Below are 23908 nucleotides of genomic sequence, written 5' to 3'. Positions count from 1 at the left end.
CCCAGCTCCCTCAGCCGCTCCCATCACACTTGTGCTCCAGCCCCTTCCCCAGCCTTGACCACCTTGAGCTTTACAGTCCCTTGTGCCTTGCAAACCATCTACTTCATTCATTGTAGAAATTTGTCCCCATAAAAACCATCTTCCTTTCCCATAAGTTGCAGATTTCTTCCTGCATGTGCTTGCCAGTCTTGTGTTGGGCATCCCTCCCTGGGTATGATCCAGGTACCTCCTACCTCAGTCCACCATTGTAGACTTCTTTCTGTCCCAGAGTATAAGTGTGGTAACCATACAGTGTGAAAGATCCATTATGGAAAACAAAGGAGTTTGCTGCTACACAACAGCACAGATGCAAAAGGAAAAGTAGTTTGACTTGCCCGTTTAGGGGTCTAGGCGGGCAGGGTGGGTGGTGGGCTGCCATAGATCTGTGTTTCAGCAGATCTGTCAGCTTGTGTTTTCCACAGAGAATCTCTTCAGACAAAGTACCATGGCATCTAAACAAGTTATTATTATTATTTTGACCTGCCTACCCAAAGGGAGGAGAGTAGAAGAGTTTGAGTCAAACTGCAAGAGGGATTTTTTTCTTTTTTTTTTTTTTTTAAAGGAGCAAGACTTCCATTCCAAAAATTGTTTTGGGGTAATTGGGAACATCTAGTGAAAATGAAGTATTATTTACACCGATTCCGAGTTGATTAAGCTTTTTTTATCTTTTAAAGGGAAAATGATATTACAGAATGAAAAGGTGTGAGTTTCACTTTGAACAGCATCAAAACTCATCATCCCTTTTTTCCGTAATAAGACACTTATAAAATGTCAAAACATCATGGTGGCATTTTCACAGATTTTTCCTATCATCATTATTTTAGATCAAAACTATCAATTGCATGCGATCAAATTTCTCAAGTAAGTTTGATTCTACTTTTCAGCAAACTTCCCATTCATTAACAAAAAAGAATCCTGTTTCTTTTCATGCTAAACACTGCAAACCATTGGTCTGTCACAGAGCTCAGCCTCGGACACCACCTGGACCAAATGCCCTCTCCAAACACTTGTATGAATTCCCATTTTCATTTCCTATTCACGTACTCAAGAACTCCCTTGTCAGACACAAATAACCATATTTCATCTGGTTTAGGACCTGACCGTTGCAGTTTGCAAACGTCTTACCAAGAGCTTCAGCTCCAAAGCCCAGGACTTGTCTCATCCCCAAGCTCCTGTTTGCCATAGTTGGTGTCATTGGAAGATGGGATGCTTCAGACATGAGAGTTATTTTGAGTTTCTTCCTTTTTCACAGCTTCTGATCTTTCCCAGGAACTCTTACCAGCAGCTTCCACATCATATCAAGTGACAGGACTGAGCGTCAAAGAAATTTATTTGTTTTCTATAAGACCGGTCTTTGGAGATACAGAGGGAGCAGAGACAACGCTCCTTGGGCAAACAGGTACGAAGGCTGGAGACTTATGTTGCAGCTTTACCTAGGTGACCGCTGCTGAGGCTAATTTCTTGGCATTCTTCCAATGCTTTGCTAAGTGTCATAACTAAAATAAGTTTAATCAACACCTTTTTTCTTTTGCCTCTTACAGTGAGACCTCACAGAGACTCAGCTGTGCCAATTGCTCCAGTGACTTCCGCAAAATTGGATATGACGGGATCCCTACCTGTACCTCCTAGGAATGCGGGGAAAACTCCTCTTCCACTGGCCATCACCACAAAGCTACTGCCAACCACAGAGACCCCACTATTGACCACTGCCACATCTGCACTGCTGACAGCTCTCCCCGATCCAAGTGAGTGTGTATCCATGTGTGATTCGATGACGATGTAGCAGTAGGTCAAAACCACCAGAGACCATGGTCTTCTCTGATCTCAGGAGCCCAAATTAGTCTTTATTCATTGAGTAGTGAGAGCAGGCAATGTCAGGGAAAGGGAAGACACAAACCCCATCAAATGCAATGACGGTCCCACTGCCCTGTGGGATGAAGGTGCTTCCTGCTCACTCACCGACACTTGGCATCGCAAGAGGTTTTTGTGCTCGGGTTTGTTTTGTTGCTCTGAACACAAAGAAACATGCTTCTGCTTTAGGAACCCCCAGCTTATGGAGATTCTCTCTTCCCTCTGCAGTCTGTGGCAAGTTCAAAGCAGACATTGGGTTCCTGGTGGACGAGTCCTCGAGTATTGGCCAGAGCAATTTCAATAAAGTGAAGGATTTCCTCTTCCGGATCATTTCCTATTTCCCTAAGATTGGGCCTGAAGGGACACAGGCAAGATTTTGTTTTTGTATTTCCTAAAGGTGTTTTCCTTCCAAGTGTTCACCTTTGGTCACTCCTGCGATGACAACAATCACATGTTGTGGCTCAGAAAGGCTTTGCCTAAAGACGTGTGTGTCCAACAAAGACATGAATAAAAGTCTTCTAAATCTCAGCCTGCTCATTTGGACATATTTCCATTTCATGGTTATTTTTCCTAGAGTGAGTCATCAGGAAGAAAGCAAATCCCAGACCTATTGAAATGCTGTCTAGGTTATGGACCCCAGGGGTATGCCAGGTATGGGTCCCCCTCTAAGACCCCATTTCTGCCCACATCCAGCCTGCTAATGAGTGGAGACCCAGGTGGGGACTGAGATGGGAGATCCACCACACACCAGCACAGACAAGCAGAGGACCAGATCCCCAAACCATGCTATGAAACACCTCAAGGGCAAATGAAGCCTACAGCGTTGAGCAACGACTCAGAAAAGCCAACTGGAAGACTCAGTAGATAATTTTTGGCAGTCATTTGTGTTTAATTAGTGTAATATCTGAATTAGCCCTTCGAAAGGGAGACCTGCATAGCTTACTTTCGGTTGATCAGGGAACAGGGAGCTTCTTGCACTCTTTACTTACAGGTAGTCTTGAAGGTGTAGGCACATGACGACTTTACCCTGGGGTAACAAACAATTCTGGAGAAATGGAGACATTTCGATCTAGATGGCTATAGTATGAACTCAATAGCTCGCCTCCTTTTGCACTCAATGGAGATCAAGGGTTTAATTCAGGAGGGATGATGGGTGCTGCCATGGGAGCTGCTGCAGCAGGAGATGGTCCCACCCAACCATGAGCTGCCTGAAGTGCACAGGTGTCCCATCAGTCCTGTGCAGAAACCTCTGATGCCCTAGAACAGGGGTGCCTTCAAACCTTGTGGTTGCCTTCAAAGGGCTGAATGTAATTTTAGGACTGTATAAATATAGGAGTAGTTACATTTCTGCAGTCCTAAAATTACATCAGGCAACTGCGAGGCTGATGTGGCCCCCAGTGAAAATGAGTTTGACACCCCTGCCCTAGAAAGTCTTAAAAAGCACTTTGCCTATGCTTAAGTATATGGACTGTGCCCTATGTGCCTATCAACCCAGCAGCCATTTCCATTTCTGTGCCTAGAAACACAACTTCTTTCCACTCCTGTTGCACCACAACTAGTCGAATTATCAAACTCAAGGCAGTTTATTGTGTGATGGCACATTTGCTGTGTGCCTGAGCCCTACACGTTTTTAACCTCTTTTTTTTTTTGGCAGGTTGCTGTTGCTCAATACAGTGAGGAGCCCAGGGCAGCTTTCCACTTCAGCCAGCACCGGGACCGCAACAGTGTCCTGAAAGCCGTCAAGGGACTGGGCTATACTGGAGGCAACACAAAAACAGGTGTGTATGGATGAGCTGCACACATGGGGTGGATCTTCCAGACCAAGACAGAGGCCAGAGACCAGGGATGGCATTTACCTGAGTATTTTAAACCCATTTACCTGGCTAGAAAGTTATGGCCCAAAGTTCTTCAAAACTGTAAATGGGGGACTTAATTATTTTTTATTTCCAGGGATGGTCTTTCCAACTAGCCTGGTGTTCTTTATCTATGTCCTAGTTTTACTACTGGGTTTCTCTTCACTATTTTATAACCTTGCCTGCACCTGAGAGAGCTTTTTATACCTGGCTTGGAGAAAAAGCTCATAAACATTAGGTAAGGATAGTTGATGGTGAAGCATCCTTATTGCCCACTGTATACACATTTTAATTAGCAAATTCCAACAATTATTGCCGCGTTACCCTAACAACAAAACAATGTGCCCCGTCCTATTTTCATGGTGTGTCATCATGTAAATGTCCTTTGCTCACCTCTGTTGTATAAATAACACCGCTCTTCATTAGCTTGGTGTCTTGGAAATTAAGATACTTTTCTTATGTAGTTAGAAAGCTCCGTGACAGACAGCACTTTCCACCTACTCATTCCCAGCAGGGTATACCTGGTTCTCTGAAGGTACATGAGCAGTAATGTTAAACTGACGGTATTAACAGTTAATTTTAACTTTACAATTTTTAAACATGCAACCTAAATGTCTTCCTGTCAGTCAACATAAAGGGGAGCCTTGAGGTGTGTTAATTAAAGGCTTATATACCGCATCCTGACTCAATGGTATTGGTCAGGAACACAGAAAAGTGCGGCTGATCAAAATACAATAATTTTGATGGGACTGGTTGGGGAAAGCACATGTGAAACTGGTCAGATTGCAATTTTCTAGGTAATTTTGCCTCTAATCTTTCTTTTTATGGAGGTTGTGTGAAAAGAGGCATTTTACCCCTCATGGGAGTCTTTCCATACTGTTTGGGGGCTTCTTAACCATTTCAGATTGGGGGAGAGTTCTTTGTGAAAGTTTCCTGGTCTTTCTAAAGAAATTTGGAAATGAGAATTCTGTAGGGTTTTTTTCCTAAAATGCAAGCGAAATGCTTCAAATCTCCTGAAAGTTTTTTTGTTGTGTTTTTGTGTGTGTGTGTGGGGGGGGGTGTTGTTTTTTGTTTTGGTTTTCTTTTTTCCAAAATGATCTGCTCAATTCAGCCTGGACCATTTCAGCCAACGTGATTTGCTGCTGTCTTCTCTCAAAAGACATTGCCCCATGCTAGGGGTTCCTCTCCATTTATGGGGCCTCACTGAATGCTCTTTATTCTCCATCTGTGGAAGGATACCCACAGTCCCCACCTGCAGACCTAACAGGCAGATTCACACCATCCCTCTCCATGTTTACCCAGGTCGTGGTTTAACCTACATGCTAAAGGAGATATTTCAGTCCTCCAGAGGGATGAGACCAGATTTCCCTCATGTCCTGGTCCTCATGACTGATGGGAGATCCCAGGATGATGTGCTGCCACCAGCCAGAGCAGCCCATGCTTTGGGTAAGAGTTGCCCTGTTGCATTTCCCTGAGGCCTTGGTTCTCCAATGATTTCCAGAGGGTTGAGGGTGGTACATTATGTGATGTCTGCACTTTGAGTTGGCTTTCTTCACTCCTTCATCCTTTCTTCACTCCTTTATCCTTCTCTCTGTTCCCAGCTTGAGTGTCTTGGTTTGCTATAACTCACACACGTTTCTCCAGGTGAGTTCTCGCATGGCTACTGGAGTTACCTAGTCCCAGCAGAGGTTATTAACAGGAAGATTGTGATGAAGGGTTTGGAAACTCTGATTTGAGACATTTTTGCTTCCGTTGAGTGAGCGATGTGTTTCAGGGATCCGCATCATTGCCGTGGGTGTCTCAGGAGCTGACCCCGCTGAGCTCAACAGCATCTTGCTGCAGCAGAACCTCCAGAACGTTTTCTATGTCACCACATTTGACGACTTCCCCCAGATCCTCCAAGAGCTGATAGAAGTCATTTGTTCTGACCCTCAACCATCCGAGGAGGTGAGCTGCTTCACAGCCCTTCGAACATAAGCCAGCTTGCCTGGCCCTGGTCATGCACAAGGGCAATCTTCCTTGAGCAAAGTCAGAACAGATTTTGGACACTGGGACCCAATCCTGACCTCATTTACTGTCCAACCCTAGAGATAATGAATCTTTGAAATCAAGGGAACGGAACTACGGAAGCCAGAATAAGGCTTTGAAAGTATTGTTCCATAAGGCTGCTTGAATGTATTATAAATTCATTGCCCCTTTCTAATGCTGGTTGATGGGTCATTGGTGCAGATGTGAGCTCACCTGAAGAGTATCTCCAAGAGTGATATTTTACAGCTGTTTCAATGAAAAGGTTGGTGATATAAAAATGCAGTGACCTCTTGAAACCTGTTGAAGGCTGGTGTTTGATGTCTGGTTCCAAAACCTGGAGGATCACTAATCTAAACCAAACTCCATGCTGTAGGTTACCAGGCATGAAGCTGATAAGCAATTGCCATTTGGTGAGATAGAGAGCAAGCTGCAAGTCCCTGATCCATCACCAGCTGAACCACTTACCCAAAAAGAAGAGAAGTCTTGTGGTCCATGGTGTTTAAAGGTAAGAATTAGTTCGCTGGTGTCTGTCCAGGGGATTATATTTCAAAGGAACGTATTGACCACCGCTCTGATCAGGTCACTTCTCATGCCTGTGTGGTGTGCAGTGGAGTTATATCAGTGTGAAGACCTTTAACTTTGGAAACCATGTCCATGTTTGAGGAGGTCATCCTAGAAGCTGACATTTCAGCATGGGAAATGCAGCAGCCTCCTGTGCCCCTTCCCAGCAAACCAATGAAATGCAGGCCTTTCATAGTTCCTGCTTCATACCTGTCAGCCCCATGCAGATGTCCCAGATGTTCTGTGGCTTCTCAGATAGCTCTAGACTCCACACAAGCCACTGAACAGACCACCAAGCTGCCACTGCTTCTTACTTCAGAAATAAAAATGTTGGGAGGCAAATCTAACCACTTCTCCTACCAAGCAGAAGGCCAGAAGACATGAAGAACAGGAGGACAACCCAAAAGCCCATGTGCCCATCTAGTGTGTTTACTGGTGGGCTGTAGCCAGCTAGTCTGAACAGTCTATGTTAGCTTCCCTGGAGAAAATGAGAGTCTCCAGAGTAGTTGGTGGACAACTAGTCAGTGTGGTCAGCAAATTTTGGTCATGCTGGAGTTCATAGGCAGGTGTCCACACTGGCAGAATAGCTCAGATGGTGATGTTTATGCTATGGCAGTCTAAAATTAGATAAGATGAATGTTGTCCATGGATGACTGAATCATGGTCTTTTTTAATCTCTGCAAAACTCCTTTCCACAGTTGCTCCCATAGGGGAGAAGAATTGCATTGACACCACCCTGAAGTCTTGCAGATATGTAACCAAGAATATTTAGCGTCTCTCTGAGCCAAAAAGCAGATCTTCAACTGTATATGTAACATGGGGCAAGACTTCATGAGGCATCGATACACTCCCTGACTGCATTTTGTTCTCACATAACTCTGTTCTCCATCCTGTTCTCCCGATTTCAAGACATAAGCCAGGGATACGATAGATAACACATGACCTCCAGGAGGCTTTAAATAGTCTCAGGATAGTAACAGGTCTCCTGAATGGTCAGCCCTGCTTCTTTTTTCTGTTGCATAAGCTAAGGGGTGCGCTAGTCTGAATTTCATGGTCACTTCAGTTTGGGTTTATTTGCCATTCTTGGCAGATAATAATTTCATTATCATTTGTTCTATCTTCCTTTTCCTTTCAAGAGCTTCAGGGGACCACCAGCTCATGGAGGCTATGACCCATACAGCTTTATTCCAAAGGGAGAGAAAGGAGAGAGGGTGAGTCCACCAGCATGAACCATCCACTCGGTTAATTACTGTGCAACTAAATTATTAGAACCAAGGAAGAGATCTAGCAAAAAGTCATCTTCAAATCTTTTATGTTGGTGTTTTGATATATCCTGCTCCATGCAGGGTGAGAGTAAATGGCCTCAAGTTGCGCCAGGGGAGGTTTAGATTGGAAATTAGGAAAAATTTCTTCTTGGAAAGGGTTGTAAGGCATTGGAACAGGCTGCCCGGTGCAATGGTGGAGTCACCATCCCTGGAGGGGTTTAAAAGATGCGGAGATGAGGTTCTTAGGGACATGGTTTAGTATTGGGTTAATGTTTGGACTCGATGATCTTGAGGGTCTCTTCCAACCAAAATGATTCTATGATTCTCTGCCAGCTTTGAAAATCAGGCAAAAGGGATCTGAGGCGTGTGTGTGCTGGAAATTGGAGATTCCCTCAAGTGGTACAGAAGGCTGGTGCTGCATGAAGCTCTTTGGGTTTGCAGATCTTGAGCTATAACCTGCATGCTGTTATTTTCCCTCTGTTTAGGGTCTACCTGGGAAGGATGGCATTCCTGGGCTGCCAGGCAGACCGGGGCGGACAGGTCCTCCTGGTCCCCCTGGGCTCATGGTAAGTATTCGTTTTAACAAACCTTGTCAAATTCCCATTTAAGAAAAAAAGGGAACATGTCTCTCAAATCTCTGTCTTATGTTTTGCAGGGTCTCCCTGGTATCCAAGGTGGTATTGTAAGTATTTTGAATGCAGCAAAGATCATCAATACAGTGGGACCCTAAAACTTTGCTTTTCAAGCCTTTCAAAGGCCGGTTGCATTGAGCAGGACAGGAGAACCAAGTGACCCATTTTGTCTTTATGAGAGGCTATTGCTGTCACTGAATAGCTCTGAGTAGGTTTCCTTCTGTTCAGAGATTTGACAAATAATGCAATACAACATGGCCACATTTCTATGCAAGTAACCCTCAGTGAACCAGAGCTGTCCAAGAGAAGGACAAGGACTATGAACTCTGCCTTCAGTAATATATATATGTATATACTCAGGAAGAACCTGGGGCTATTGGTCAACAGCCAGTTGGAAATCACAGAACCACAGAATCACAGAATGTTAGGGATTGGAAGGGACCTCAAAAGATTATCTAGTCCAATCCCCCTGCCAGAGCAGGAACACCTAGGTGAGGTTACACAGGAAGGCGTCCAGGCGGGTTTTGAATGTCTCCAGAGAAGGAGAATCCAGAACCTCCCTGGGCATCCTGTTCCAGTGTTCCGTCACCCTCACTGAGAAGAAGTTTCTTCTCAAATTTAAGTGGAACCTCCTGTGTTCCAGCTTGAACCCATTACCCCTTGTCTTACTGTTGGTTGTCACCGAGAAGAGCCTGGCTCCATCCTCGTGACACCCACCCTTCATATATTTATAAACATCGATGAGGTCACCCCTCAGTCTCCTCTTCTCCAAGCTCAAGCGCCCCAGCTCCTCAGCCTTTCCTCACCCGGGAGATGCTCCACTCCCTTCAGCATCTTTGTGGCTGCGCTGGACTCTCTCCAGCAGTTCCCTGTCCTGCTGGAACTGAGGGGCCCAGAACTGGACACAATATTCCAGATGCGGCCTCACCGGGGCAGAGCAGAGGGGCAGGAGAACCTCTCTGACCTACTGACCACCCCCCTTCTAATCCCCCCCAGGACCCATTGGCCTTCCTGGCCACAAGGGCACAGTGCTGGCTCATGGTCACCCTGCTGTCCCCAGGACCCCCAGGTCCCTTTCCCCTACACTGCTCTCCAACAGCTCATTCCCCAACTTATACTGGACCCTGGGGTTGTTCCTGCCCAGATGTAAGACTCTACATTTTCCCTTGTTATATTTCATTAAATTTTTCTCTGCCCAACTCTCTAGCCTGTCCAGATCTCGCTGGATGGCAGCACGGCCTTCTGGCATGTCAGCCACTCCTCCCAGCTTGGTGTCATCAGCAAACTTGCTGATAGTACACTCAATTCCCTCATCCAAGTCGTTGATGAATATATTGAACAGTATTGGTCCCAGAACTGACCCTTGAGGCACTCCACTAGATACAGGCCTCCAACCAGACTCTGCCCCATTGACCACGACTCTCTGGCTTCTCTCCTTCAGCCAGTTTGCAGTCCACCTCACTACCCGATCATCCAGTCCACACTTCCTCAGTTTTGCCGTGAGGATGCTGTGGGAGACAGTGTCAAATGCTTTGCTGAAGTCAAGGTAGACCACATCCACTGCTCTGGATGAGCCAGCGTGTGCCCAGGTGGCCAAGAGGCCACCAGCACCCTGGCTGGTACCAGCACTGGTGTGGCCAGCAGGCCCAGGGCAGTGACCGGCCTGTGCTGGGTACTGGGGAGGCCAAACCTCCAGTCCTGGGGGCAGTTTGGGGCCCCTCACGCCAAGAAAGGCCTTGAGATGCTGGAGTGAGTTGGGAGAAGGGAACGGAGCTGGGGAAGGGGCTGGAGCACAAGTGTGATGGGAGCGGCTGAGGGAGCTGGGGGTTCAGCTGGAGAACAGGAGCTGAGGGGAGACCTTCTGATCTCTGACCTGCCTGAAAGGAGCTTGGACCCATAGATGACACATAGATATTTCTCATCAATATTGGGACCAACATCCACTTCTAGGTACCTATTTTTGTGACCATTCTGAAAGTGAATGAAATTTTATTAGAGACAGGTCTGTAACTTGAACATCCCACAATGATGGTTTTGCAGGTGCTTTGCTGTTTAAAGCTTCAGGATTTATTTTTAATTCCAGGGATCTCCTGGCTATCCTGGACCAGCGGGACCAAAAGGAGACAGAGTGAGTTTTGTTCCTGTGTTTCATTGGGCAAAAGCTATTGTATTGCTCTGATCTCTAATTCTTAAGCATTTGTATAGTGACCTGTGTTGAATATGAACTTGGGAGCTGTATGTAACCAGCCCTACATTGCTAGTCTTCAGCTTGGGGAGATGTCCTTCGGCTTTGCTAGGAGGAACCTGACGTCTTCATGGAGAAAAGTGCGCAGTCCTTATCACAGGCACACTTCAGTTGGTTATTTGCAGAACAAGGTGTTGCTTGGCTAGGTCATTCTGCCTTCCTGAGTTTCCACTATGAACCAGCCTGTCTGAATACATCTAGGACACAAAAAGGTAGGACTTGAAGATCAGTTGTGGGCAGATCCCAGGAGCAGCTATCCTGTCCTTCCCCCATGCCCCAATGCACATTCCTCCTCCTTCCTTGCATCCACCTGAGCTGTTTGGCTATACACCAGGGAGCAGGTCCTGCTGAAAGCCAACCTCCTTTTTTTTTTGCCTGGAATTACTTTTCTGCCACGCCAGTAAACAGAGCTCATGCGGTTTCTGGTACCTCTGCCAAAGAGTTGCTGCAAGCACGTGGTTTGGGTTTGCATCATAAGGAGGGGCTGTTTCATTTTAGAGTCACAGTGATCATGAAATTGCCCCTAAATTATGAAAATAACCGATTGCACCTGGACTTCCCAACGTAGCTAAGCACGTGTCTTCTTCCCTTTGTATGCAGGGTGAACCAGGCTATGTCCTGGGAGGAGTGGAGGTGATTCCTGGCCAAAATGGTCAGCCTGGCCCCCCCGTGAGTATCATACCCAAGGTGTGGTGGACCCTTCAGCCTCTCAAGGGCTGGCAGAGAAGTGAAGGAGTTGGGAGAGAGCCCGTGTCTCTCCTTCTCCTGTTTTTGCTGTTGCAGGGACAGAAAGGGCAGCCAGGGGTTCCTGGGGTAGCAGGACCACCAGGTTTACCAGGGCCACAGGGGCCACCAGGGATCTCCATCAAGGTGAGCGTGGTTGTTTGAAGCATGGTTCTGTGATATTGTACCACAGAAAGAGGGAACCCGACATAGTCCAGGGTCTCTGGATGCTCTGTTCACTCATGGGCCTTGGGAACACACATTTCTTCTCTCCGTCATGCGATTGTCCCATTGAGGCATGAAAGGAGGAACCCTGCAAAACATTCCCATCATCAGGGCCCTGCTGTTCAACACAGCGGGAATCAATGATGAGCTTGGAAAGATGATGGTCAACATGGTCTGATGTGGACCAACTAAGACTTTTCCAGCTCCAGGTCCCTGGGAAGGTTGTTTGGTGATCCTGGAGTGAAATACCCAGGATCACCTGTGCTGTGCACAGCCAAAACCAGGCTGATGGTTGTCACCAAAAGTCTGCTTGCACTGACTGTGGGTCAAAAAGTCTCAGCAGAGATCAAGAGATCTAAACTCCCCTCCTCTACCCTAAGGAAGGGTTGTCATCAGATTTTGGAGGTTGAGGTGTCTGGAGCATGGGGGTTAGCAGACACCTCTGCTAAAGCTCCATCTTCCCTTGGGGTTGGGGGTTTTGGTCTCTGGACTTAGCCTGTAGGAGCTTTTTGCTGGGACTATGTTTAGAGAAGACTCCCAGTCTAAATTACCACCCCATGGTAATTCTCCTTGTCTTTTATATTTCAGGGTGAACCAGGGGATTCAGGTATCAGGGTAAGTACCTGAAATTGGCTTTCACTTCTGTGCGTGATGAGAAGCCTTTATAAAAATGATTTCTAAGCTGCCCGAAAGGGTCTGATTTCCATACTTACCAGATGTCCATCAAGACCTAAAAGGACTGCTGGGACATGCAGTAAGACTGTCCTGTGCTTTATGCAGGGCCCTCGTGGGAGGAATGGCCTCAAGGGTGACAGAGGAAGTGCAGGAGAGCCGGTGAGTGGTCCTCCCACGGTCAGTAGCTAAGGAAGATCTGCCAGCCACGGTAGGAAAGGGCTGTTGGCCTTGGGATACGTCTGCCACCTGGGGTGGCTGTAGAGGGACAATGTCTACTGCCAGTTTTCATCAGCTGCCTCTTTGGGATGCTTCATTCCGCTGATGAGGGCTGGCAGATTAAGCAGGGCAAATTAAGCGTTTTTCACTTTGTCAGCCTCATCCTGTTGACCCATCACTCGGGAACTGCCAAAAGGGAAATGTTAGAAACCCAGTAAAGGCGTGAGATAACAGCCTTTTGTTGTGCCAAAAGCAAGGACAAGATCTTCCTTGTGGCACAGCTGCGAGAAGTGCATCCATCACTGTGCTCACCATGATCATCAGCTCTGTGGTGTAGTCAATCATGTTGGTAGATGATAACAAATGCCGCCTGATAAAGGCTGCTCCAAAGCGACAGTGATTCACCCTTGAGCCCCCGCTGTCTCTACCACCCATGGAGCAGCTGATTATAACCCTGCTCCTTCCTACATCCCACTCCCTGGTCTGAGGAGGACAGAGAAGAACTGGGGCAGGTCCAGAGAGTGGCAAGAAGGGGGACCAAAGGTGTGGGACAGCAAATAGACTGAGCTGGCAGCAGATTCAAGACAAACATTAGGAGGTGGTTCTTTGCAGAAGTCCCACAAGGAGGTTTTGGGTATAGGAAGCTCGAGTTCAAGGGGAGATGAGTGAAGAAAAAAGTCCATGGAGGACTACTAGGAATAAAACAAACCACGTTTGTCTTGGGAAGTCCCTGCATTACAAATAACTCAAACCTGAAAGATTACTCAGGGACTATATGTATATCCTGTTCTTGCATCCTACCCAAGGTGTCTATTACTGTCCGTCATCATATATGGGAGCTTTTTTTGTTACCTTTGCCGTATTGTGGAGCTATATTCCACAGACCGGCCATTTCCATATGTCAGTCTTCACCATTTCTGCATCAGCAGCATTACTGTGGTCACACAGCAACACAGCCATGAAGAGCCACTGGAGAAGGCAGCTGCTGCCAGATCACCATAGGTACCCAGCCTCTGTCTTCCCATGTAACAAGCAAACACATCTTTATTTTCCTTTACCGAGTAAAGCCTGTGATCCATAGCTTATTTGTGGGGAAAAAAAGGAAATCTGGTAATACATAAATATTTCTAGAAATCCTCAGTGGCAAAGGAACCAGGCACATCAGTCTAGACATTTCTCTGCTTGTGTTTCTGCAGAATTAAATAATAAACCTTTTCTTTAGTGTGATGGGTAACAAAGAGTTTAGAATAAAAATATTTGATAATGTATCCTCCTTTTCAGGGGAAACCTGGCCTGCCAGGCGCTGTAGGGCTAGATGGTGCTCCCGGACTGCCTGGACCAAGGGGAGAAAAGGTCATTATTTGTTTCAGATGCTTGCAGGATCCATTAGCCCAAGGGGGATGATTACGATATGACTATATAGTAGCCATATATCATAACAGGCATGCAATTTAATATTAGGCAGTATGTATAAGGTTTATATAGTAATACGTTTTATTATATAAGGTATCTTAATATATTATAGACACGATACAGGTAATTAATATGCAATATATAAGTGCATGGACTACATAAAACATATGCTATATACTATATATATATGACATGTATGTAATTTTTTTTTTTTTTAATTTGCTTTCCCCCTGCTTTCATAATGTCCAGTGAAGGTAACATGCTCAGCATGTTCTTCTGCAGTGTCTGAACCTCCAGTCTCATCCTGTTCTGCCAGTGGAGCTTTGTTTTGACTAAAGCATCTTCTGTTTTCCAGGGTGACAAAGGGCAAGGTGGTGTTAAAGGGGAAAAGGTGAGACTGGCTGGCACTGGAGTGCTGAGTTGGAGGGGAAGAATCACTGGGTCTGCTTTTGGCCTCAAAACAGAGCAGTTGAGGTATCTGGTTGGAGATCCAGAGGGAGGGAATTTGAAGTCCGCCCCGCAAAGGACCTTGTAACTGGACCTTGTAGCTACAAGCCACGTAACCACAAGGTTCGGGAGCTCACTGCTGCTGGAGGAGCTCTAGTGCATGGGGTAGACCTTGCACCAATGGTAAATCCCCAAACACTGACAAACAAACCTTGAATATTCTTTGCCAGTCCATACTGAGTATTCACACATTGGTTTTATTGAGACGTGCTTCAGGTTTGCTGTTTTTACAGCTCCCCCAGCTGCACTTGTTCCGCACGTATATTTGATTGTAACCTCAAAAGTCAAAAGAAATGGCAGCATTTTTTCCTAAGAGCAGCTAGAGTCATGAAGAGTGGAAATAGACTGTTAGTCTTCCTCCAGCCAGTGGATCTTGCAGAAGCAAGGCCCTGCAAGCACAGCGGGTACATTTACTCACAGGTTCCACCTCTGAGCAGAGTCCTGGGGCTGGGTTAGGCAAAACACTGACCTGGTCTGGTAGGTCCCATGCATCTCACAGCTGTCTTCATACCTTTTCTTGCTTGCAAAGGCCCATCTTTGATAGGCTTGACCTGAGATGAGAGCTTGCTGCCCTGTGCTTGGTCTCCTGGTAGATGGCAACCAGGTGTGCTGGAGATGGGCATGGGGATTTCCATCTCTCACCCAAGAGCCCTCATAGCTGTCTGGAAGAGCTGTCTGGTAGTTAGTGAAAAATTGGGCTGAAGAAGCTTCTTCCTTTGCTTCCTCTGGCTGGGATCTTCTCGCTACAGCACAGACTGAAAGTGCCAAGTCTGTTTTCAGTCCAGTGGAAATTCTCTTTTGATGTCTTACAGGGATTCCCAGGACCTCCAGGGCAGAAGGGAGACCAAGTAAGTCAAATAGTAAGAGAACAACATGTTTGGCTAGCTCAGGTGAAGGTGTCCTCACTTTCCCCGGCTTATTCTATCTGTGCAACTCTTGCAAGCGCAGTTGAGTGTGTTTGTTGGAGGGTGACACGGAGATGAAACCCCCAGGAATGCACTTGGGCTCAGCGTCTCCTCTCCATCTTGTGCTTCTGAAATGAGTTTTGAGCTGATTTAAGGAACGGATGGGAAGAGCAATGAGAAGAAGTTTTTCATTGTTCATTTTATGTCCTCTTGCCTTGCCAGGGGAACCCAGGATTTCCAGGTGCTCCAGCTATGGGGGTAACTAGGAGTGGATTATAGTCCTTCTTGTGCTATAGCTATGCAGCATCACCACCAGTGGTGCCAGTAGACCAAGGACCAAGAGAGATGTGTCCCACTGAGCTGCAGGAAGAATTAATGGACCTTTTCCTTGACCCTCCAGACAACTATGTCCTCTGCTTCCTTGCTCCACTTCTTGTATTTCCAGCCCAGCACCACAGTTGCCCACTGGCTCCTCAAAGGAGCTTCACTGCTGTGCAGGAAACATCAGGCTGAAGCCTTCCTACCATTGAAGCCCTGTGCTCTAGGCCTGTCCCCCACTCAAGCTCCCCATTCCCAATGGGGTTGTGCTGGTCCTTGCTGAAGAGGAGCTGCTGATGAGTCTCCTTTGCTTCATTCCCATGTGGAAACAGGGCTCCTACAGCCTCCTCTTCATGTCCTTCCAAATGCTAGGGCAGCTTTAAGGAGAAACCTTGGTGGTGGCCATCTCTGTGTACCCCATAGCATTGCTGCGAGGGCTGTGGGAGCAGCTGGATGTTGCATTAAGGACTGAGACCCACTGGTTGTTCAGTTCCATCCCCGGAGCTAAAACTTAAAAAGTTGATGGGATTCCTTCACAAGCTTCACTGGGTTTGGGGTTTGCCTTGTAGCCCTTTCTGGTGTTTTATGACCCGGTGCAGGCGATAGGTTTCCTATCCCATAACAAGGCTGAGATTCTCTTGCTTTGGAAAAGGAGATATGAATAGATCTTCCTTTGAAAGGGTTTTTCCCCAAATAAGAGAACATTTTTGTGATTTCTTTTTATCCTCAGGTTTTGGGACCTCCAGGCAAGAAAGGTGTCAGGGTAAGTCCATTAATTAACACTGCTTGAAACTTGGATGAGAACTCGGCCTGAAAAAGTGAGAGTTGGAGCATATTTCACCATCTGAAATCATATCTCCCTTGTGATTGACTAGAGAGGAGAGGTTGGAAAAGTAGCAATAGGCTTGCCCTGCTGATATTTCTTTTGGTTTTATTAGCATTTTATGCCTGTCATTGTCTTTCTAGCCCCAGTCCATGGGGGAATTTGAGGTTTCCATGTACTAGTGTCAGAAGGTAGAGATCACTGAAGCACAGATCCAGCCAATGCACAGAAGCTACTTGCCATCCAAGGGACGCACTGACGTGAAATCAAAGCACATCTGAGGCTAGAAGGGACTTTTGAAGGTCTCTAGTCCCACCTCCTTCTCAAAACAGATCCAACATCAAAGCTGGGTCAGGTTGCTCAAGATCTTTTGTGCTTAACATCCCCACAGATGGAGATTCCCCACTTCTCTGGGTCCCTGACCCAGTGTTTGTCATCCCTGTGACTGAAGGAAGTTGAATTTCTCAAACCAGGGCAATTTCTGAGGCAGATCTGTGCCTTGACCATGTCGCCCATATTGTACATCTGCTTTATAGGCAGGTGGATATAGTTCACTCTTGCACAGGCCTCATGGTGGAACGTGGTCTGGAATATCAAATTTTTTAAAATTCTTGATAGTTTATTGCCAATTTGCAGAGAAAGAAAAGATCTCCCTTATCCTTGTAAGGAATATTTACTACTGCTTTTAGCTTTTTGACTGCTGGCATTCATAAAATACCCTACAGTCCTTCATACCTCCCTCACACTTTAGAGACAATGAGGTTTGTCCTTTTCGCTGGGCTTGGATGTTGGAGCCAACATCCTTCCTTGGTCTTACTGTCCAGAGAGCTTAACACTGATTACCAAAAACATCTCTCTTCTTTTGGGCTGTCTGCCTTTAAGCAGTGACCTGGGACCTGAATTGTATCCTGCTTATACTACTACAAATGCACACATGGTGCTTTACCTTATACAAGTCGCATCATTGGAGAGGGTGGAACTACTGTGATGGGTTTTGTATGGTGGAAGACCAGGTACCACAGAGAAAGCTTAAGTGTAAACCTAGTGGTGGATGGATGGGTGGATTTTGCAAGGGAATGGTTTTCATAGTGTATTAAAAGTACAAAATGCAGCTCTAGACAGCCACATGAACAGGGCTTGTTTTCCTGCATGATATTATTAGTTCTGAGGATGTCTTTATTCACAGGGAGATACTGGACCAGCAGGGCCCCTGGGACGACAAGGAAACAAAGGAATACAAGGAGACAAAGGAGAGAAGGTAATGTACGTGCTTTCTTGGCACATCCTTTATGGGTAAAAGGGTTTGTTTTGTTTGTATCCACAAAGGAAGCTCTGAGGTAGATGGAATTCCTCGTGCTAACAAGGAGCACCCATGTGCTGTACACCAAGGGGAGACTTGTCACACTGAGAAGTCAAAACCTCCTTGAAAGGAAGTCAGTGACAGATGTAGAGTCACTGATTCCCAGCTCACCCGCCTGCCCGTGGTTGACGAAAATCCCTAAGATCTGCTCTATCTAGACATGAGGAAGGAATTTGTTACACTGAGGGTGGTGAGAGCCTGGCCCAGGTTGGCCAGAGAGGTGGTGGGTGAACCATCCCTGGAGACATCCCAGGCCAGGCTGGATGGGGCTCTGAGCAACCTGAGCTGGTGCAGATGTCCCTGCTCATGGCGGGGGTGGCACTGGATGAGCTTTGAAGGTCCCTTCAACCCAAACTATTCTATGATTCTCTGTTCCCAAGAGTGAGATAGTGACTGGAGCAGGGTCATGCCACCACAGCTGGTGCCCGGCAGTGGAAGAATTGTGGCCAAGATCTGCAAGATTGGGATGGGGAAACTGAGGCATATCATGGGTCTCCCAAATATCACTCTAGTGGAAGTTGTCTCTCCACAATAGCATCTCTCAGAAGTGGCAAGGAGTGTTGTTAGGATGGGAGAGGGACCATGTGGTGGCCATGAAGGACAAACTGAGAGGTAGTACCAGCACAGGGTTTAGCCCTAGCTGTGGCTCTGTGAAGTTGCAAAGAAGAAAATCTCCCCAGATGTCACACTGAGACAAGCATCATCATTGATTTTTGCAGGGAAGTCCAGGTTTCGGCATTCCTGGTCAACCTGGGCTAAAGGGAGACCCAGGCGATAGGGTGAGTGGGGCAATCTGCTGGGTGTGGAAAGGGGAGGGCTAAGGAGACACATCAGGAGGTTCAGAGACAAAATCTCTCTGTCACCTCCATGCATGTGAGTTTTCTGGCCTTCAGCCCTGAGGAAATTAATCCTGGGGTGGTGGTAAGGAGCTGGGCTGTCACCCTACGGTTGGAGATCCCATGGTGGTCTTGTGTGATGGGGTAGTTAGCACTGTCTTCCACACTCAGGTGCAAAGGGGTTGGGCTCCTCCAAAATGCAGAGAGAAGATCACTCATGAGTCTGGAGAAAACACAGATGGTCAATGCTCAACTGGTAATTCTCCAAGCAGCAAAGCCAAAGAAGCCCCGTTTCCAATGGCTTCGTGACCTGAACATGGACTTGACCTTCATCTTCCTGACTTTTATGTCTCAGAAGGTGCAAGCTTCTGGTGGCTCCCACATGAGTTCACCAATTTCTAGTAAGGGTTGGGTTAATGCCTTGGTGCTCCCTCCTATGGGGATATTACAAGTCCCTTTCATTTTAAACCAGCAAAAACTTGCAAATCCTAACAACTTCGAGGTCCCTACCCTTCTGTCAAAGCTAGTCACCAAAGTATTGATGGCTTCAGAAGTGGGGAAGCTGGATGCATCCAGACAGTGTGTGCTCTTCTCCTAGGACACCATCTATTTTCCCCTTCTCTGCATTTTACTACACCGTTTCAATCGGAGAGCAGCTTTTGAGCACTGAGTCTGGGGTTTACACCCTTTAGGTACAACAGAGAACTCTCACCTGAGATTATTCTATACGTATCATTCTTGCCATGTGACTAACCGTCTTTATTTCTGCAGGGAAATGTAGGTTTGTCTGGCAAACCAGGTCAAAAGGTGAGTCTATGCAGTGATTGCAAGGCATAAAGCAATGTCTCACAACTGATTTCTGTGTTACCCAAAGCATCTTGAGTCAGTGGGGTTTTATCTTTGCCATGGGGCTTAGTGTCAAAACATAGGGAGTGTCCAAAAGCTGACAGGTCTGAACAAATCCTGCTTTGCTGGAGTCTCTGTATGACACACAGAGCCCTGCATAGGAAAAAAAAAAGCTTTTGCATCTTTAATGAGGCTTTCAAAAAATCTGTAAATCCTGGCTTGTAGGATTCCTCCTAGCAAAGGTTCAAAACTGGTCAAGAGAGGTCTGGAAAACATGCCAAACATGGTGTTTGTTCAGAGAATCTGCCTTGCTGTGTACATTGCTCAGTGTTGCTCCTCAGGCTTGGCTGAAGGAGCATATGGATTTGGGAATTGTTACAGCACAATACAGAGCCCAGTGAATGGGATATTTAGGCTGGATAAACTTCATGGGCATGGAGAAATTGGATGTCAAAAGAGATAAATGAGATGCATCCAAGGCAGGATGTGTTAACAAGACGTGTTAAAGCAGTTGCAAAGTGGAGAAGGCAGCAAGAGGTATTTTGGTTTGGGAGAAGGCATGGTAAGGTGGTTGAGTGATGAGGAAGGTCTCTTTTGTACAAACCCCAAGCATAGTAGATGCGTAAGTGCCCATGCGTGAGAGCTCAACTGATTTTACATGGGAACAGGCGTTAAAACATGGAGGGGAAACCGACGCTGTGTCCACACTGTCCACGCTTCTCTCTCAAGACTAGACCCATGTCCTGGGTCTCCACTAATGGGCCACCTTATTTGAATTGCAAAGTTTCCTGGAGGGGGAGAACCTCAGAAGAGTCTGTCCTGCAATGTCTGCCAAGGCTGATGGTGCAGTCTGGTTGGACTACATTAGAGATGGATGGACTACAGTAGAGATGGATGCTCTCCAGCCTAGCCTGCTAAGCTAATACTATAAGCACAGCCCTTCCTAGAGCAGGGTAGGTGCTCTGAGCCCAAGCTTCAGCCAGGAAGCAATTGCACGGCCATGGGGCCTGGCACACTGTCTGAATATGCCCCGCAGTGTTTAAAATTTGAGGACTATGAAATGCAAAAGAGGAATGTAACAACAGTCTTGTTTTCTTTAGGGGGAGATAGGTCTGAAGGGAGAGAAAGGTGAACCAGGATTCCCTGGGAAACCAGGCGAGACCGGACTAAGAGGTAAAGATGTAAGTAGAAGCTAACGATCCAGTCAGATGGTCATGCTGAACCTCTCGGTACACTGCTCTGTACCAAGATAACAACTCCAGGTTATGCCCTTGCAATAAGAAGTGGTCAACAGACAAGGCTGCACAAATTACCTTTAATTAGGCATGACGATTTGCTCATTAAGGGATATATATCACAAAAATGATCCGAGGGCTGGAACAGCTCTGCTGGGAGCACAGGCTGAGAGAGCTGGGGTGTTCAGCTGGAGAAGAGAAGCTCCAGGGAGACCTTATTGCAGCCTTTCTGTACTTAAAAGAGGCTGATAAGAAAGATGGGGACAGACTTTTTAGCAGGGCCTGTTGCAATAGGACAAGGGGTGATGGTATTAAACTAAAGGAAGGGAGATTCACACTAGATATGAGGAAGAAATTTTTACAATGAGGGTGGTAAAACACTGGCCCAGGTTGCCCAGAGCTGACCCCTGCTCATTTTTTTTCCAGTTTACTTGTCCTTAGGTTAGACAAGACTATGAAGAACCTTCTTCATCTTGCCCTTGACTTTTCTTTCTCTTGTTTTAGCTTTGGTTTTATCTTCCAAAGCTAAAGGCTGAAAAAGAAAGGCCAAAAAAGGTTTTAGAAGTTCCTCCTCCTCTCTTTTAGGGAGAAGCTGGTGTCCCTGGAGAACCAGGAGAGAGAGGAATCAGGGTAATAATTGTTGTTATTATTATAATTTTCTGCCCAGGTGAGTGATGGGGTATCAGGGGAGGCTGCTCTGCTGCTGCCCGGGTATCCCTGGTCAGTGCAGGAGGGGAGAACTTCCTTCTCCAGCCCAACAAGAGTCCCCACTGAGAAATGTCCATGTGCAAATATTTATTTTCTTACTGAAAAATGGTAGAGGGGTAGCATTTCTCTTGTTTATTTTACTTTTTTGAGCTGCTGGATGTGATCAAAAATAATTTCTGATTGCTTCTCTGAATTCTCTCTTGCAGGGTCCACCAGGACTCCCAGGACGACCTGGAGAGCAGGGGATAAAAGGCGACACAGGACAACCTGGAAAGGATGTAAGGCAATCCCTAAAGAAGCAGTTGAGAGAGGGAGGACATGAGATAGTGCAATCCCAGTCAAAGAAAAAAATTGTATATTTTTCTGTCTTGCAGTCTGGGAGGCATAGGAAGCTCCCTTCCTCTTTCCTGGGGAGGGGGTCTCCTCTTCAAAAGGGACGATTAGAGCTGTTTCTCGCTTCTTTTTTGATTAGCTAGAGCACAAGTTAAATAGCAGAACTGTGCACCGGGGGTTTCTGAGTGTGCAAAACCTTCCCCAGCTCCACACTGCTTGAAATAAAATGTTTAACACTGTCTCAGTCTGGTGAGGAAGGGGAGCGATGCGCTTATGTTCTGCCTGTTCTCCCTCCAATAGCTTTGTTATTAAATAACAGAGAACTCCTCCATGGGAGAGATGTTGAAATCCAGATTTCATTAGCTCAGCTGCTTGAAGATGGGTTTGTTAGTCCATCAGATGCTGAGCTGGCAAGAAGTGGGGAGTCTGCTGACATCCCCTCCCCTACCATGGCTTGTTCTCATCCTCCCTCTCTCTCCCCCTCCTAGGGAAACACTGGAGAGAAGGGAGACAAGGGCGAATCTGTAGGTTTGCACATTCCCCTCTATAACCTTGCATGAGAGAGAGGCTGTTTGGGGACTAAAATGTTGAATTGCACCACTAACTATTTTTTGGGGGTTGGGGTGCGGTGGTGTTTTATCTTCATAGGGTGAGCCTGGGCTACCTGGGACTCCTGGAAGCTTTGTGAGTAATGCATAATTATGTTGTTTTACACATTTTTGGGCAGAGGGAAGGGATATATTGAGATCTTTCATGAATCCATGGTGCTATGGAGGACACATTGCCAGAACATATTGCTTGCAACCATGCATGTTGTAGAGTGGATTTCCCTCCTAACCTTATCAAAGTTGCAATGCAGTGCAGCAGATATATGCATGAATCCCACCCCAGATGGCTTGTTATTGATGATGCAAAAAGATTGTGACACAAGAAAGACTAAAAGCTATCTATGAACCCATCTGATACCTTTAATCAAGTACCTGTTGTGTAATCAAGGCATCTGGGCTCCTTCTGGAGTCAAGACAGACAGATGGATGCCTTCTAGGAAAGGTGCTTAGATGGGATGACTGATGCTCAGGACTCTCCTGTGCCTTTGCATGGAGTTTTCCTTTGGCTAAGAGGCCTAACATCAAGTTGCATCAGATGAAAAGCGAGCAACTCAATCCAGGTTCATCAAAAATAAGCCTGGAATAGATTTTGAAAGGCCATTGAGGTCATCAGGAAGGTGTTCTGGTACATGAATGTGCAAGGAGGCATTTTTTCACCCCATTGGCTTCAGTGGAGGTAAAGCCACCCCAGTGCAAAACCAAACTACTGGCAGCTACAGCCTCTTGTGAGAGCTGTGCTAGAATTTATCTTCCATCCCTAGGGATGAGACATTGGCAGGATCTGAGTAAGAGGCTTCTTTTAAGTGGGCAAAATGCTACCGACCACCTTCAGCAGTATTATTCCTGTACAAAACAGTGGTTTCCACCAACTTTGGAACTCAAAAGAAGGCAGGAACAAGGAGTCATTGCCTTCTGGTGATGGATGCTTCTCTCCATATATCTCAGCTCCCTGTCAGTTTGAGTCCAAACTCTCTACAACTACATGAAAGGAGGTTGGAGCATGGAGGGTGCTGGTCTCTTCTCACAAGTAGCAAGAGATAGGATGAGAGGAAATGGCTTCAAGTTGCTCCAGGGGAGGTTTAGATTGGATATTGGGAACAATTTCTTCCCAGAAAGGGCTATCGGGCATTGGAACAGGCTGCCCAGGGCAGTGGGACATCCTCCATCCCTGGAGGGGTTTAAAAGACACATAGATGAGGCTCTTAGGGTCATGGTTTAGTGACAGTGTTGAGTTAATGGTTGGACTCAATGGTCTTGAGGGTTTCTTCCAACTAAAATGATTCTATGATTCTCTATGAGGTTTATATCTATGATTCTATGGCAGGTTTAGGTTTAGGTTGCTGGCTCTGTGCTGATGGATAAGGGCTAACAGGGACAAAAGACACATGGAGGTGAGAGCTTTTATCAAAGACATTATCATTCACTTTGTGAGCAAGGTTTCTTCCATTTTTTTGCAGATGTCTTCTCTGGAGAACACCATCACCTTGAAAGGCGACAAGGTACGATCTCCTTGCTGGTGAAGATGTGTGTTGAAGCTGAATATGTGATTATTTAAGCAGCATGTTTCAAGTGAAGAGCAGAGCTGCTCCAGATTTAACTTAATTATGTTGAATCCATGAGATAGTTACAAGAAAAGGCTGGCTGGTCCATGTGGGAAAGATGTTGTTAGTTTGGGGCCAGTGTGTGAGAAATAACACGATGCA

At 46.3% G+C, this 23908-nt stretch overlaps 1 protein-coding gene across 1 annotated transcript in view; it reads left to right on the top strand.

Annotated features, from left to right (window-relative positions):
* The window catches only part of LOC136003220 (collagen alpha-1(VII) chain-like), a 110517-nt gene that overhangs the window by 22761 nt on the left and 63848 nt on the right, over positions 1-23908 (top strand). The window contains exons 15-43 of the mRNA XM_065658617.1: positions 1292-1438; positions 1581-1784; positions 2119-2258; positions 3545-3668; positions 5046-5189; positions 5518-5690; positions 6145-6276; positions 7469-7543; positions 8083-8163; positions 8253-8279; positions 10313-10357; positions 11075-11143; positions 11258-11344; positions 12011-12037; positions 12203-12256; positions 13595-13666; positions 14082-14117; positions 15046-15081; positions 15361-15396; positions 16187-16219; positions 17466-17537; positions 18359-18418; positions 19247-19282; positions 20422-20502; positions 21142-21186; positions 21471-21542; positions 22086-22121; positions 22246-22281; positions 23663-23704. Coding sequence (XP_065514689.1) covers positions 1292-1438; positions 1581-1784; positions 2119-2258; positions 3545-3668; positions 5046-5189; positions 5518-5690; positions 6145-6276; positions 7469-7543; positions 8083-8163; positions 8253-8279; positions 10313-10357; positions 11075-11143; positions 11258-11344; positions 12011-12037; positions 12203-12256; positions 13595-13666; positions 14082-14117; positions 15046-15081; positions 15361-15396; positions 16187-16219; positions 17466-17537; positions 18359-18418; positions 19247-19282; positions 20422-20502; positions 21142-21186; positions 21471-21542; positions 22086-22121; positions 22246-22281; positions 23663-23704 — 2222 coding nt within the window. The remainder of the gene's footprint in view (positions 1-1291; positions 1439-1580; positions 1785-2118; positions 2259-3544; positions 3669-5045; positions 5190-5517; positions 5691-6144; positions 6277-7468; positions 7544-8082; positions 8164-8252; positions 8280-10312; positions 10358-11074; positions 11144-11257; positions 11345-12010; positions 12038-12202; positions 12257-13594; positions 13667-14081; positions 14118-15045; positions 15082-15360; positions 15397-16186; positions 16220-17465; positions 17538-18358; positions 18419-19246; positions 19283-20421; positions 20503-21141; positions 21187-21470; positions 21543-22085; positions 22122-22245; positions 22282-23662; positions 23705-23908) is intronic.

Source organism: Caloenas nicobarica, chromosome 1, assembly GCF_036013445.1.
Source record: "Caloenas nicobarica isolate bCalNic1 chromosome 1, bCalNic1.hap1, whole genome shotgun sequence".
Lineage (NCBI taxonomy): Eukaryota > Metazoa > Chordata > Aves > Columbiformes > Columbidae > Caloenas > Caloenas nicobarica.
Note: the sequence above shows the minus strand (reverse complement) of the source record. Positions and strands in the feature narration are given on the sequence as shown.